The sequence below is a fragment of the Piliocolobus tephrosceles genome, chromosome 2 (genome assembly GCF_002776525.5).
Source record: "Piliocolobus tephrosceles isolate RC106 chromosome 2, ASM277652v3, whole genome shotgun sequence".
NCBI lineage: Eukaryota > Metazoa > Chordata > Mammalia > Primates > Cercopithecidae > Piliocolobus > Piliocolobus tephrosceles.
In genome coordinates, this window is record NC_045435.1 from 70,868,999 (window position 1) to 70,885,506 (window position 16,508).

Genomic DNA, 16,508 nt, shown 5'->3' on the forward strand with positions numbered 1-16,508 from the left:
TATTTTGGAATTGGAATTTTCTTAGGTGCAGGATTAATCTTTTCCACTTCTAACCCATTTGACTGTGCAGTGTTCTTCAACCTTTGGCCTATTAGCAACGAAATTTCCCTACCACATGAGATGGCTCATAAGTTTTTTTTTTTTTTGGAAACAGAGTCTCACTCTGTCGCCCAGGCTGAAGTACAGCGACACAATCTCAGCTCACTGCAACCTCCGTCTCCCGTGTTCAAGCGATTCTCCTACCTCAGCCTCCTGATTAGCTGGAACTACAGGTGCATGCTACTGTGCCCGGCTAAGGTTTTATATTTTTAGTAGAGATGGGGTTTCACTGTGTTGGCCAGGATGGTCTCAATCTCATGACATCGTGATCTGCCTGCCTCGATGGTGCTGGGATTACAGGCATGAGCCACCACACCTGTAATTTTTTGGAACTGACCCGAGTATACTATATTGACTCTTAAAAACTGAGAGCCAAATGGAATGTTTATTAAATGCCATATACCCTCATAGGAGTAGGGCTGGAAAGACATTTAGAGAACTTTCTCTGTCTTTGCCTCCCCTGGATAAGTCCCTTGATGGTGGCTGCTGTCTATTGGTGGACACTAACAAGCTTGCAAGCCCTGCTGTCACACTGCCTAAGTTTGATTCTCAGCCCTTTTGCTATTGAGCTGTGTGCCCTCCGGCAAGTTACTTAATGCTCCATGTCTCCATTTTCCCATTGGTAAAATTAGGATAATAATAGTGCTTCCTCAGAGGTAGGGCTAAATGAGACAATAATTGGAAAGGGCTTAGCAGAGTGTCTGACACATGTAAGCTCTCCATCAGCATTAGCTCTTGTATTTACACGCACCTAGTTCTAAATTGCTCCCGTAGTGGATCCCTTTCCTCTCTACTAGTCAGTAAACCAGCAGATTTGCCAGTGAAATGTCTTTATTTACTTCCCAGGTACTCACCTTATTTTTTACCCTCCTGAAATTGCTTTCTCCACACCTCTACTGGTTCCAGAGAGGAAAAGTCTACCGCAACAATACAAAGTACTCTTTAAAGCAAGACATGTATAAATGTTTAAGTAACAGTAATAAGCATACATGATGGAATAGTTCCTACAGTAAAAGACTTAAAACTAGCTAAGTCCTAGTTGCTTCCCCTCTTCCGTATAGGTAACCATTATTAAAGATGCTAGTGCAAATATCTAGAAAACTTATATGTACACGGTATATATGTATATCTTGTTTATTTCACTCTGTTATTGCCCTTTGCCCTTAACACACCTTGGAGATCTTTCCACATTACCCCATACAGTTTCACCTCATTCTTTATAAATGCTGCATAGTATCCCAGTGAATGAGTGTGTGTGTGTATGTGGGTGTGTGCGTGTGTATATATGTGTATATATATATACACACACACACATATAATGAGTATCTCAGTGAATGAGTGTGTGTGTGTGTGTATGTGTATGTGTGTATATATATATGTATATATAACTTATTTAACCAGCCCCCTGCAGATGGACATTTTAAATGTCCCCTGTCTTACCTCCCCCTTCTGTTTTTGGTCGTGGTGTTATAAACAGTGCTTCAGGTATCTTGTTATACAATTAAGAGCATAACTGTAGGGTAAATTTCTGGTAGCACAGTTTTAAAGCAAGCCTTTTAATGCATATATAATTTATTTCAACAAGTATTTATTGAGCATTTATTTCAGATCAGACTTTTTTTGTGAGGCAAGGGATATGATGTACAGAGTAGTAGACCAAAACTGCCTGACTTTGAAGGTGCTTATGTTTTTTAGTAATTATTTTTGCTAGTGCTTGTGTGGCACATAGTAGGTGCTCTTCAAAGTGCACTGTATACACAAATTCATTTAATCTTCGTAACAAGCCTATGAGGTAATTTCTATTTATGTCCATTTTACAGAAGAGGAGTATGAGGCCCAGAAAGGCCAATAATCTCTTCTTAGTTCACGTGGTAAACCAAAGATAGAGCTGGGATTCAAATTCAGGTACTCTGGCTGCAGTCTACAGTCTTCCCCCACTCAGTCTTGTGAGGCGGATTAAACATAAACAATTTTGTTGGGCATGATGGCTGACACCTATAATCCTAGCACTTTGGGAGGCTGAGGTGGGAAGATTGCTTGAGCTCAGGAGCTCGCGGCCAGCGTGGGCAACATGGCAAAAGCCCATCTCTACAAAAAAATACAAAAATGAGCCAGGCATGGTGGCGTGCACCTGTAGTCCTGGCTACTCAGGAGGCTGAGGTGGGAGAATCACCTGATCCTGGGAAGTTCGAGGTTGCAGTGAGCCACGATCACACCACTGCACTCCAGCCTAGGCAACAGGAGTGAGACTGTATAATATATGAACGAATGAATGAATGAATGTAAACCATTTTAAGAAAAGTGATGAGTGAGCCGGGTGTGGTGGCTCACACCTGTAATCCCAGCACTTTGGGAGGCCGAGGCGGGCAGATCATTTTAGGTCAGGAATTCGAGACAAGCCTGGCCAACATGGTGAAACCTCCTCTCTACCAAAAAAAAATACAGAAATTAGCTGGGCTTGGTGGTACATGCCTATAGTCCCAGCTTCTTAGGAGGCTGAGGTGGGAGAATCACTTGAACTCAAGAGGCAGCTGTTGCAGTGAGCCGAGATTGTGCCACTGCACTCCAGCTTGGGTGACAAAGTGAGACCCTGTCTCAAAAAACAAAAAAAAAGAAAAAAGAAAAGAAAAGTGATGAGTGTTCTGAGAGAAACTACACAGCGCTCCAGAAGCTTACAGGAAGGGCACACCATTTCATCTAGTTTTGGCAGACACCCTGGAGGAGGCGAAGCTATGTGAGGACTATGTTTCTGCCACTTTGGGTCAGGTGAGAGGCTGGGAGATGGTGTTTGAGTTTAGTAGTCAGCATGGGTGGTGGGGCCTGAATCCACAGAGAGTGATGTGATGATGAACCAAGAGAGGGTTAGAAGGGTGGCTTCCAGAAAGGGAGGGGAAGCAAGCACACCCTGTTTCCCTTAGAACCACTGCTGTCCCATAAGAACTTCTTTCCTTGCTGGGAATATTCAGTATTCTGTACTGTCCGGTATGGCAGCCGGTAGCCACCTGTGGCTCTTGTGATTGAGAAACTGAGTTGTAAATTAACTTTAATTCAATATAAACTCATTTAAATGTAAGTAGCCACACATGACTGGTGGCTCCAGTTTTAGAGTCAAAGCTTCTGAAAGGAAGGTTGAGGACCTGCTCAGCAAGATCATCTCTGTCCTCACCAACTGACTTCACAAAGCAAAGCGTATCTTAAGAGTTAAGCTCCTTTCAAAAAGAATCATCATTTTGATCCTCCCAAAGAGGATGTTATGCAAAGGAATGATGATCTTCTTTTGTGGATACATTCTTTGACAGGCGAGATGCAGACAAATAGAGTGAACCAGTGAAGCCTCAAGGCCCAGTAACCTTCAGAATTCTCTTTCAAGCCCAATATTTGCTTGATTTAGATTGGTAGGGATGTAGTAAATGGAACTGCAGTAAAGTTAGTTTCTTCAGATAATAGAACTGAGATCCAGAGAGAGATTGGTTTAAGATACTGCAAGGAATTAGGAACATAGCCTGGCCAAATGTTGCAGGACTGGGATGCTTTTATTTGCCTGTTGCCTGAAAAGTAATGCTTCTTTTGTAGCCTCAGTTACTAGTTTGTGAGTTCATTCATTTATTTATTAAAGATAAAATGCTGAACAAAAGCAGACATGGTTGTGGTCACTGTCTTCATGGGTCTTAACTGTCTAGTGGACAAGACACATTATTTAAATAAATAAATATCCAATTTTAAGTGTGCAAAGGTCTTTAAAGGAGACCATAAGATGAGGAGAGTGGATGTCTATGGAACTGAGAAAAGGTTCCCCTGTAGAAGTAGTAATTGAAGTGAGGTCTGATGGGTGAGCTGGAGTTAGGTTGCTGGATTTAGCAAATAAAAACACGGAACACCCTGTTTTGCATATCATCTGGCAACACCCGTTGGAGTTGGCTTTAGACCACATTGGTGATGGTGGTGGTAAATAGTCAGCTGAATCTAAAGATATTTATGTGAAAAGCTGAATTTGTTAATGTATTGGTTATTGTGAGAAGGAGGTAGAAAAGACAGATGATGGTAATCCTGCTGAGATGACTCCTAGTTTCTGTCTTCTATAACTAGATAGATAGTGGTACCATTTGTGAAAATTAAAAAATACTAGAATTGGGGTAAGTTTGACGGGCAGAGGCTGCATCCTGAAACTTTCTATCCCCCCCAGCAACTGTAACACTGAGAGTTGCATATACTCCCAGCAGAGTAGAGCCCCTTCCTAGCTATGTAAGGAATCTGATTATCACCCCTCACAAGGCATAGAAGTTATTAGTAGAGTTTGTCATTGATTTCCACTTTATAATTTGAACCAGCTCCTCATTCTGTCACTGAACAGAATTGGCATCAAAGCAAGGCAAAGAAGACAAGAATAAGCACATCTTTCCAACTTGGGCCAACTTCCTAATTGTGGCACCAAGTTAATTTATTTGATATGGTGCTTAAAATAAGTCAGCGGAACCATTTCCCTTTTCCCTTGCTTTTCTTGTTTGTCTGTTGACATTTTTGCTCTGCAAGACAGGTCACTGCCTCAGCCAGCCCTTGGGACTTCTCTAGGGGAGAGTTTACACGGGATGAAGTATTCAGTGGAGAGTGAGGGTCCAGACATGGCTGTTTTACAAATGCCTCTGTGTAGAAGAGGCTGATTACACACTTTGGGCATTGCAAAGGTTTTCCTTCAGCGTAGAAGTGCAGTGCCAGGGTGACATTTCAAATTGGAGTTATGGGTTGCATATTTCTGCATGTTAATTAGGAAGAGGATGTTAGCATTCAATAATGTTGTTGTTTTGCTTCCTAGAAGGTCTGCAAAAAGGCAGCTGCCAATGGTTTAATTTTTGGGGACACAGAGGTAAAACAGGGGTGAAGAGAGTTCTTGTTTCTGGTTAAAGAAAACGAGACTGTCTGGAGTCCTGTTCTTTGGCAGGCCCTAGAAGCAGTCTGTTGTGATGAGCTCTGTTGGCAAACTCTGCCGTGGAATGTTCTCTGTTGATAATGAAAGTGACCAGATGAAATCTGTGCTATAATTGGCTGTTCTTCTGCTTATGAAGATGGGGAGGCTGGAGAAGTTTTCTTTAATTCCCTGCTTAGAGATCCCCAAAGATTCCTGGAGTTAAAAGCATAGATGTCAGAGACAGACTAATCTGTGTTTAAATGCCAGTCATCAGTTTTGACTTGTGTGAATACTAGTTTCTTTATGTGAAAATGGGAATATTGATGCCTTTTTTTCCTGTAAGATTGTTTATGAAGATTAGAATAAGTGAATAAATGAGTAGTGACAATCGGTGCACAATAAAGGTAACTTTAAAAAATGTTGTTATTTGAATATGTGTTTTGATAATACACTCTTCTACACGTTAACCCTATTATCTGTCTACAACATCTGGCCTGACTGGAGACTGCTAGAGTTTATTATAGGCTAACATTGTGCCAAGCACAGTGCTGGGTGCTTTATACACATTGTCTAATTTAATCTTGACAAAAACCCTATTAGGTTGCCATGATTTTTATCTTTATCCTATATGAACTGAGGCTGAAGACAGAGAGGTCCCTTATGTCACTCAGGGTCATAAAGCTCTTATATTGTCCTCTTTGATCTGGTATTAGAAGCCAAATGGCACTGGCAAGGACAAACTGCTAATTATAGGACAGTGGTGTATTGTCCTTCTGTGCGTGAACATCGTATTTTTGTAGGGTGGGGCAGGTAGGAAAAGGAAGAGTAAAAAGAAAGGATTGCAGTTTTGTGAAGGAACTGTCGTGTGCTGAGCAAGCAAGTAGCAAAGCGAAGTGAGGCAGATCTTGGTAATTCAGATATAATTGATGGACTGGAAAGAAAGTATTGTGAGTCGGCCGGGCGCGGTGGCTCAAGCCTGTAATCCCAGCACTTTGGGAGGCTGAGATGGGCGGATCACGAGGTCAGGAGATCGAGATCATCCTGGCCAACACGGTGAAACCCCGTCTCTACTAAAAAAAAAAAAAAATACAAAAAACTAGCCAGGTGAGGTGGCGGGCGCCTGTAGTCCCAGCCACTCGGGAGGCTGAGGCAGGAGAATGGCGTGAATCTGTGAACCTGGGAGGCAGAGCTTGCAGTGAGCTGAGATCCGGCCACTGCACTCCAGCCTGGGTGACAGAGCGAGACTCCGTCTCAAAAAAAAAAAAAAAAAGAAAGTGTTGTGAGTCATGCTATTAAAAACTGGATCCACAATACAGGTTTTTAGGAGGATCCCAGGCTGGAATTCATGTGCATGCTCTGCACTTATTCATTTACTCATTCTGCAGTGAATTACCGGGTAATGATATGTGCCTGGCACTGTGTCAGGCCTGAGAACACAGTGGTACCCAAAATCAGATGTGGCCCCTGGCCTCTTGGAGCTTATAGTCTAGAGATGAAGACTGGTACTGAATAATTAAACAGTCTGCTATATACAATAAAGGGCATTAGGAAGGGGAGGTACCTGGTTCCTTGAGAACATATAAGAACTGATAAGGATAGCTTTGGTCTAGTCTTTGGGGTCAGAGATACTGTTGCTGAGGATAAGCAGGCAGTAACAGGGTGAGGAGCAGAGGGAGGAGTGAGTGCAAGAGCTATGAGGTGGGGAAGGGGGCACAGTTTACATGCTGGGGGCTGAAAGGCAACCAGTGAGGTCAGAACAAAAAGAACAAGGTGAAGGCAATTAGGACAAGTGCTTGGAGAGTGGGCCTGGGGCAGACCACTCAGGACCTTGAGGCCAAGGCAAAATCAGATATGCTGGATGTCCATGTATTCATGTACTCTATACATATTTGCAATATACGTAAAGAAAGTAAGGTTTTTGTACCCCTCCCCCCCAAAAAAATTTTTTTGCCTCCTTGGGGGTGATATTGCCCCGGTTGAAAATGCATGCTATAGATTCCCAGCCATGGGTGGTCACTACCATCCTGTTCTCGGGCTTATTTTCAAAAGCTTGTCTCATAGGAAGAAGACAGACAAGTACCCCCAATTCCCACCCCCATCTACCCTGGACCAGCCATGTAACTCCATGGCAGGCGTTTCTGCCACTTTGGGCCTCTATGTTTGTCGTCTGCAAAAGAGGAATGATTTTCTCTGTCCCAAATGGCTTTGCTACACAAACAGTGATCCTTGGATCTCAGGCCCACCCTGATCATTATTTAATGTAATTTAATTGTTTGCACATTGAAGCTTGACAAAACTGATGTATGCCATATAGAATGATTGCAAAGATCATGTTTCAGTCCAATTTTTACTTTGTATTTCCCATGCTTGGCATTAAAACGGTTCTCTGTAAGGAAATGAATGAATGAATGAATACTAAATTTATATAATTTGAAAGCCATACAGATTTGGTTCATCCTAGCTTAAATTCCAGGGTTACAATCCTCCTTAAATATTTTATAAAGCTCTAAAAATTGATTCGCAGTGCCTATTACTTTTTAAATGTGTGTCAGAAAAATATTTTTTTTGGCTTTGTCCTGGCCAGAGATTGTGCTTCTTAATTAAGGCCAGCAGTGGCTTCCTCTTAAGTCCTCCTTTGCCCTCCGCTTTCCTCCCTGGCCACCCTCCCTGTTGAGTTTTGTTGTAGAACCAGTTCTGAAAATAGCAGCAGAGAGAACAAGTTTCCACTTGGGAGGGAGCCCAGCCACTGCAGGAAACGTGTGTTGGATAACGCAGAGCCTGTGGGACAATCAGGCTCACGGCTCCTAGACACTGTGCAGCCTACCAAGTGATAGCCCCCAATTAAGTTTTTAATCACTTATAATTTTTCAGATGATTTTTATTTAATACCATTAAGTGGCACATATTGTCTGTGAGGTTTGTGTTTCTACATGGCTAGACATTGTAAGGTTTGTGTTTCTGCTATGACTAGACTTTGCTTGATTGTGACAAGAGTGCAAACCTTTGCAGAAGGTGGAGTGTTTCTGGAAGGTTAGGGTCATGAACTCAAATGCCTGAGGGGCCAGACAGGTCAGGTAAGAGGGTGAATAGTCTGCGTAGAGGCAGAGAAGACCAGTGGTGACTGTGGCAAACTGGAGCATACGTGACCCATCCTGCCCATCGCTGCACGGTAAGGACAGTTCACAGCAGAGTAAGACAGCCAGAGTTGAAATAAGACAGCCAGAGTTTTTGTCCAAAAGCCCAGGGCCAAAAGCAAGTCCTCCAAAAATCACTTCACTCAAAGGCTAATCTGTGAATTATTGAGGACTTTTTGAAGTTTGAGGTTTTCTTACATCTACTCGTGCCTCTGCTCGTGCCCCATATCTGCCCATGCCCTTGCATTGCCGCAGCCTTAGGGCACTGTTTTAGATGGGGTCCAAGATCTTTGTCTGCCAAGGGTCAGGCAAAACCAAGAGGGAGAGCAAAAATTTCTCTGCAGAAATCCTTGATTTAGTATGTTCATGTGAATTGGCTTTAGACACATACTTGCCTTTCAGTGTCCTCTATAAGAGATGGAGTCCCTGGAACCAGACTTTACACTTTGTCAAGCAGGGAATCCAGACTTCAACTAGAAGCTTTCTAATTTTAAATGTTGGTCACTAATCCGAATTATTTTAAAACAGTGGTGTATGAAAGTTTGAACACTCTGCAGTTAGAAAACCACTAGACAGAAACTTTTCTATAAAGGTTGTAGGTTTCAGTATGGAAATAAGAAATAATGGAGAGATTTGGATAATAATAACACCGTCTCATATGTAACACCTTATAGGTTACAGAGTACCTTTGAAAACTCTGCATTAGTTAACTGTCACAATCCTATGAGGTTGCTACAGCTGGTGCTACCATTCCCATTTCACAGAGAAAGTACTAGAGAGACTGAGGGTGGAAGACTTGGTTATTTGGTTATTGACAGGTTTGCTTGCTTAGTGCTCAGTTACCCTGTGTGACACTTTGGATACGTGATCTCCGATCCTCAAAACAATGTAGTATGGGTGTCATTTTAAAGATTGGAAACATGCAATAGCAACTTTAGATAGCATTTATCTACCCTCACCATAGTGGCAGACTTCAGCATAGGTTAAAGGCAGACCGTCTCATTTTGTCCTGCTAACAGCTATTCTAGGTGTAAACTAGGTTCTCTTAGAATCCCAAGTTAAAGGAGGACAAAGACTTGCCCAGAGTCCCACAGCTAGTTAGTTAGTAGTGGGCTTTCAACTCTGAACTGTCTCTTCCAAGCCTTTCACCCCATGATACGGTGTGCCAAGGCTCTGCAGTGTTGCTCATGGGCCACTCATTAAAGCCAGTGAAATTGCTTATGTTTGACAGTTTATATCTTCTACAACAGCAATTTCATATAGTTCAACCTAATATTATCTACTTTATCTGCCTCCACTCAATGTTAAACTAATTTTCAGAAACAGGAAACCATTGTGAACAAATGGATTGTTCTGGGTTGTATGTAGTTGCATTGACAGATCTGCTAATCATTTATTAACTTAAGAAAGATTTTGAACTTGAAAAGTGAGGATGGGTACCTAATGGAAAATCCGCACATATTTGTCAAATTTAAGTGGAACTTTTATTTTCCGAGCACTTACTATTTCTGCCATAAATGCAGATGTTGAAGTTTTAATTGATTTTAAATGATTAATAATTCTATGAATGCTACTTCAGTTTAATGGCACTGAAAGTGAGGGATATGGCTAGGAAATTATACACATAAAAATTATGAGGGAGGGATTCCACATCTTTCAGTAGAAGTTTCTTATTTTTAGACATTAGCCTTAGTTTAACATCTGACTCGAAAATGTACATGATGTCTTGATATAATAATGATTGTAAGGAATGAAAATTAAATTCACTAGAACCTAGTCTCTCTCCTTTTTTTCTCACTGTGCAGATTATTTTTAAAATAGTTAACGATTATACTCTCCTAAACTTCACTAAATAGTCTTCAGTTACTGAGAAAGTTAACAGTTTGGCCTAGTTACTTACACCTTCAATGAAGGCATGAGACATCCTTTGATACAGCCTCCATAGAAATGCAAGATTAAGTGCATTTCTTGGTTGACACATGTGCTAATTTTTTCTTTGCTCAAGTGTTAGCCCCTAAAGACACATGTGAGATGCCTTTCTTCAAGCTGATTCGACTCAATTCCAGCGCCTTTAAGTTGAAAACCTGAAAGAAGATTTTTGAAGATATGGATAAATTACTTCCTATGAAAACACTTGAATGATTGAGTTGACTGTAAACCACCAGAATATTCGTATCAGGTTTCTACCTGGCATCCTTCAAATTTGAACATGGTGCTCTTTCATGTACTGCATTTAAAAAATGTGTATGTTGAGTTTTCCTGCTGATACAGACTATTACACTCCTCTCAAAGAAAATGGGTGTGTATCTCTATACATTTTGATGTTTCAAAAAACATTTAAAAAAACTATTAAACCTTTTTCTCTTAGAAAAGAAACCTTATTGCCAGGTGTGGTGGCTCATGCCTGTAATCCCAGCATTTTGGAAGGCTGAGGCAGGTCGATCACCTTAGGTCAGGAGTTCCAAACCAGCCTGGCCAACATGGTGAAATCCCATCTCTACTAAAAATACAAAAAAGTTAGCAGGGCATGGTGGTGCATGCCTGTAGTTCCAGCTGCTTGGGAGGCTGAGACTGTAGAATCGCTTGAACCTGAGAGGTGGAGGTTGCAGTGAGCCGAGATAGTGCCATTGTACTCCAGCCTGGGTGATGGAGAGAGACTGCATCTCAAAAAAAGAAAAAAGAAAGAAACCTTATTGATAAGAATAAAACCCAGTAGAAGCAATTTTTTTTTTTTTTTTTTTTTTTGGAGACAGGATCTAGTTCTGTCACCCAGGCTGGAGTGTGGTGGCACAATCTCTGCTCACTGCATCCTCAACTTCCCAGGCTCAAGAACTTCCCTCTTCAGCACCCCCGAAGTACCTGGGACTACGGGAGAGTACCACCAAGCCCAGCTAATTTTTGTATATTTTTTAGAGACAGGATTTTACCATATTGCCCAGGCTGGTCTTGAACCCCTGAACTCAGGTGATTAGCCCGCCTCAGCCTCCCAGTGTGCTGGGATTACAAGCATGATCCACTGTACCCTGCTGAGAAGTGAATTCTATATCTGTATATCTCATGAAGACCAGGCTATTATTGTCTCCTTTTGCTTTTCTTTTCTTTTTTTTCTTTTGGTGCTTGTGTAATAAAATGTGTTTCTTATGTAGCTATGTACTGAGGTTAGACAATGGGGTTGGATCCTTGGGAAGAAAGAGTGTGTATAGGATTTATTATTATTTACAAATCCTGCTTTACTAAGCATAGAATTACAAACATTAGTTAGGATTGATTCAGTATCTCAAAATCATTTCCTATCTTCCTGGCCTTGCTCTGAAAGATGCAAAGTGGTAAATGGAGCGATGACATTCTAAGGTTGATGTCTTTTATCATGTAGCCACTGAATATTATTGTTATCAACTGTGTTTTTCAAACGTTGCTCTTGATGAACCACCCTTTATGATTTTGTTCATATGGAGAACACGTATTATTTATTTAATGTTATCTTTAAAATAACTTTTAAAAAATAGCTGGCTTTTTAACTTTTCAAAGGGAAACTCCTATTATTACCATCACTATTATGTATTCAGCTTATTTCTTATTATATAAAACTGTCTTTTTAAACTTCAAGTGAAAAATAAGTCAATTTTTTAAAGTATTGCTTTTTTTCTTAAATTCTAAAGGCAAACGTTATATTGCTCTCATAACTTACCAGTGAGATTTCTCTATAGCAAATTAAAAATATATGTATCTATTAAAATAAAAAAATTAAAATGTAAAAATCTATTTATGTACAAGTGAGAATCACATAGCACACTATAGAGGGACCTAAATCAAACTGGGAAAGAGTGGCTGAAAGTGAAGATGGGCCACTACTGGAAGAGTGACCCATACTGGGTGCCACCATTGACACAGGGTTTTCTGTTAAAACTTGGCAAGGGTTTGTTCCTACCCCTCACGACTGTGAGAGTCAAGCCTGCCATTCAGCTAAAGAGGCGCCACGTGGGGTTTACTGTCTTCCTTTTTAAATATTGCCCTGGTTCCCTCTTGACGAGTCCCCTTATTAACGGAAGGTGACCTCAACTTTTTAGGCCTGTAAGAATGCCGGCAGTAATGAATTTTTTATCTTCTGTGAGTCTTGCTCTAAATTGGATTCAGCATTATGCTGGTGCATATATGTAAAGAGATGACCAATTGATATTCAAATGTAATGAGGAGGAAGGTTTACTATTCAGCATAGCCTCCTTTGTTTTTAGCCCTAGTAGGTTCTTTGCACTAAAACAATACAGCTTTCCTCTTCCCATCTGAAATCACTGTGTCTAGCTGGATAGGAAAGACATCTTTTCTAACCCACTCCAGAAATAAAATACAGTTTGTTCTGGTTTTCTAGTTTAATTTTTTTAATGTGACTAGAGATTTGGATGTGAAGTCTTAAAAAAAAAAAACAAAGTATTCCTTTTGAAACATGCAAATGTGTCTCTCTATCACCTAGGAAACTATTATGGGACACCCAAGCCTCCTAGCCAGCCAGTCAGTGGGAAAGTGATCACGACGGATGCCTTGCAAAGCCTTCAGTCTGGCTCTAAACAGTCAACCCCGAAGCGAACCAAGTCCTACAATGATATGCAAAATGCTGGCATAGTCCATGCGGAGAATGAGGAGGAGGATGACATTCCTGAAATGAACAGCAGCTTTACAGGTAAAGGTCAGACCATGTTGCCCTCAATGGACCTGGGGAAGGGATGACAAGGAGGCTTTTGCATACAGTTTTGAAAAGGATGCTGTTCTCAAGAGGGATTTTGTAGGGTCACCAAAATTCAAACTTGGACCACACAGTGCTTGCAGAAGAGATAGTCCTTTCCCTGGTCTTCTTTTCATGCCCCTCTACAGGAATATTTTAACTTCACCAGAATACCTTAAAGGAGCTGGGGGTGAATGTATGAAGAAGGAAAATGAGAAATCAGCATGGTTTCTTTCTCTTCAAAATGATATATGTATATAAATAGCTGTATTTTGTTCATTGATTTTTTTTTTTTTTTTGAGGGGGGGATCTTGCAGCATCTCTACCATTATGGCTGATTGCTATGAAGCAAAATATGAGAATGTGTTTTATCAGTGTAATGTCAGTTGATGCTGTATGGAAGGCCAGCAGGACCCTCTTACATCTTTGAAAGCAGAGATATAATGGAAGGATATTATGTGTTCCGTTAACTTATGCAAAATTGCTATATGCCTTAAAAGGGGGAAAGATGGAAAAGTAAAATTCTATCATTATATCCTGTATATGCCTTCTATATTATATAGCCTATGTATTACTGGCTATATTATATATCTATTTTATCTATATTCAGGGCTGTCTACCTCTGAGCTTAAGTATGTTGTATTTTATGAAGGGTTGTTTATTATTATTATTATTATTATTATTATTATTATACTTTAAGTTCTAGGGTACTTGTGCACAACATAATTGTGAAGGGATTTTCAAGGACAAGGCCTTTGGGTAAGGCCATACTGCACAACTCCAGGGGGCACCATTCACAGGGTATAATGTGTGTTCCCTGGAGGGCAGAGGTTGTAGTGAGCCGAGATTGCACCACTGCACTCTGGCCCGGGTGACAGAACAAGATTCTGTCTCAAAAAATATAAATAAAAAAATAAAATAATAATAATAATAATAATAATAATAATAATAATAATAATAATGTTGTGTGTTCCTTGGGTTAGTGCAGTGACCCAGAAGAGCTCAAGAATATTTTTTACTATATAAGGATTTGACCTTACATAGTAACTCCAAATGTAACAGCTGAATAAGATAGGAGTAACTTCAGTCTATAGTGTTGTGCATTAGAAGAACATCTTGTTTCTTCTGTTGTCCTGTACTTAAATATTGTATTTAATATTTTAGAGTTATAGCTATGAATAAGTTATCCATTTTCAACATATGAGATTATCCTCTCCCATAGTGACCTTTTCTCACATTACCATACTTTGGTTATTGATTAGCATCAGCCCTGGGGAAGGGAGAGATTACTAGACTGTTTTCCCCTGTGCTACCAACTCTTAGCAGAATATTTAGGAAAAGTTTGTTATTTATGAATGCTGTCTGCAACCTGTATGGGCCTCACTGAGGTTTTTAAAAATTTATTAACTAAGCTCAGAAGCCTACAATTTATCAAATGGCAATAAAATTTTTTGGATGAGTTTATTGTTATAGCAACTGGATAGCCCAACATTTGTGCAAGAAGTGTCAGGTAAAGACAGAAGAGATTTGTTTCTTATCCTGGCTTGGCTCTTGGTAGTTGTCTTCTTAGGAACATTATGCCTAACTCATCCATGTATAAAATGACTTGCTAGGAGTAGGTCATTTCTGAGTTTCCCCTTCTAGCTGTATGAATTTGACTCCATGGAAATTTCTTATTTTCTCAATTAGAATGGGTTAGGCCAGTGCCTGCCCTATAGTTGTAATATCCAGAAGAAATTTGCCACCTTGTACCTATGTTTTAATTGAAATCAGCTGGTTTCATTCATTTAGGAATCTTTCGTATGTTTATAGTAGCCCTTACCAAAATGAAAACAGATCAGGAAAACATGTTAACATTTCTTTCAAATAATCTCATACTTTAATGCCTTGATATTTTGATAAATAAGAATAGCAAATGATGGTGTAACCTAAACCATAGTTGTGGTCACAGAAACAGAAGACCTTGGGGGTAGTGTGCAGCAAAACAGTTCTGCCAAGCAGATTGGGTGGTCCCCAAGAAGCTTGTGTGTCTGTATTTGTCCTTCATTTATTAAATAGATTTTTTGGTAGAAATAAGGAACAAAATAGAGGTAGTTGACTGTAAGTCTAGATGCAGTTTCCTATTTCTAACTACTATCAATCTCTCTCTAGAAGCCATGCCTCAGAAAATTTGACCCCATAAAATCCCCACTTGAAATCCTGGCATCTTAGAACAACTTGTGGGCCCAGATCATCATTGCCAAAGTCAGTCTGATGATTAGTTTCCACACAAAACAGAAAGCTAAGTGGCACCTGATTGTGTTCCTCACGTTCTTGTCTGATACCAAGAAGGCCAGTAGGATGCACTGAGGAAAAAGTGGCCTTGAGATATGTACGTGATGGGACCTCTTCACAACGTATGGAGCATGTTGACTGTCCCCTCACTTATAACACTACACCTGCGACAGCTGACAATCTGTCATACACTAACTCATGCTAGATCTTTCACATAATTAACAGTACCCAGTCCATACGTATGTGAAACTAGTGGTGTCAAAGCATTTCATATTCTGAACCACGTTAAATAGGAATCCACCAGCCACTTTGCATGTAGAGTGACAGTGGCATAATGAGGTGTTGGCTCCTGCTTGGGCCAGCTATGATAAAGGCATGAGCATCATATCAAAATGTAGAAATATTATGGAGCCATTAAAATGATATTTACCAGGATATTTTTAATAACTTGCTGCTATTTCTATCTTAGCTGCCTTTTGCTTGAGTCTTTTGAAGAAGGTTTGTTTCAATAACATGCCTAAGTAACGCTGGGACTGTTTGCAGACAAAAGATCAGGGAGCCTATTGGCCAGAAGCATCCTGAGAAGACAGCCCACCCCTCCTTTCTGCAGTCATTGATTAAGGCAGAAGCTGAGCGGTGGGCAGTCATCCCAGATGCTCACCGTGGAACTGACTGTGAACACAAAGCAATGGGAGAGTCTTCTACAAATTATGCCCAAATTATGGGCCTAAAAAGAGTCCTTGAGAAAGAAGACTTCCTATGTGGGCTTAATGAAGGTAGAGTTACACTGTTGGCCAAAGCACAGTTACATACACAAAGACTTTTGCAAAAATACTGTGTTTTTTAGAGACACCTTAGAAAGTGTGTAACAAGGGCGGGGCACGGTGGCTCATGCCTGTAATCCCAGCACTTTGGGAGACTGAGGCGGGCGGATCACCAGAGGTCAGGAGTTCAAGATCAGCCTGGCCAACATGGTGAAACTCTGTCTCTCCTAAAAATACAAAAATTAGCTGAGTATGGTGGCCGGTGCCTGTGATCCAAGTTACTCAGGAGGCCAAGGCAGGAGAATCACTTGAACCCCGGAGGCAGAGGTTGCAGTGAGCCGAGACTGCGCCATTGTACTGCAGCCTGGGTGACAGAGTGAAACTCCATCTCAAAAAAAAATAAAAATAAAAATAAAAAAATAAGAAAGAGAATGTGCAACAAATCACTACAACTAAAAAAACTAAAAAGTAACAGGTTCATTCATGAACACCTCTGAGAGACATCAAAACATTACTTAATCATGTTTCTAGGCTTTTTTCTTTCAATAATCCCTGATATTCTTAAACATTAGGTTGCTGACACTTTTTTTTTTTTTTTTTGAGACGGAGTTTCACTC

General features: G+C 40.5%; 1 protein-coding gene across 9 annotated transcripts in view; it reads left to right on the forward strand.

The window, feature by feature from the left end:
* MAGI1 (membrane associated guanylate kinase, WW and PDZ domain containing 1) overlaps positions 1–16,508 on the forward strand; it is a 685,858-nt gene that overhangs the window by 539,444 nt on the left and 129,906 nt on the right. For all 9 annotated transcript variants that reach the window (XM_031935182.1, XM_031935183.1, XM_023200351.2 and 6 more), the window contains exon 4: positions 12,605–12,811. In XM_031935182.1, the coding sequence (XP_031791042.1) occupies positions 12,605–12,811 (207 nt within the window). The remainder of the gene's footprint in view (positions 1–12,604; positions 12,812–16,508) is intronic.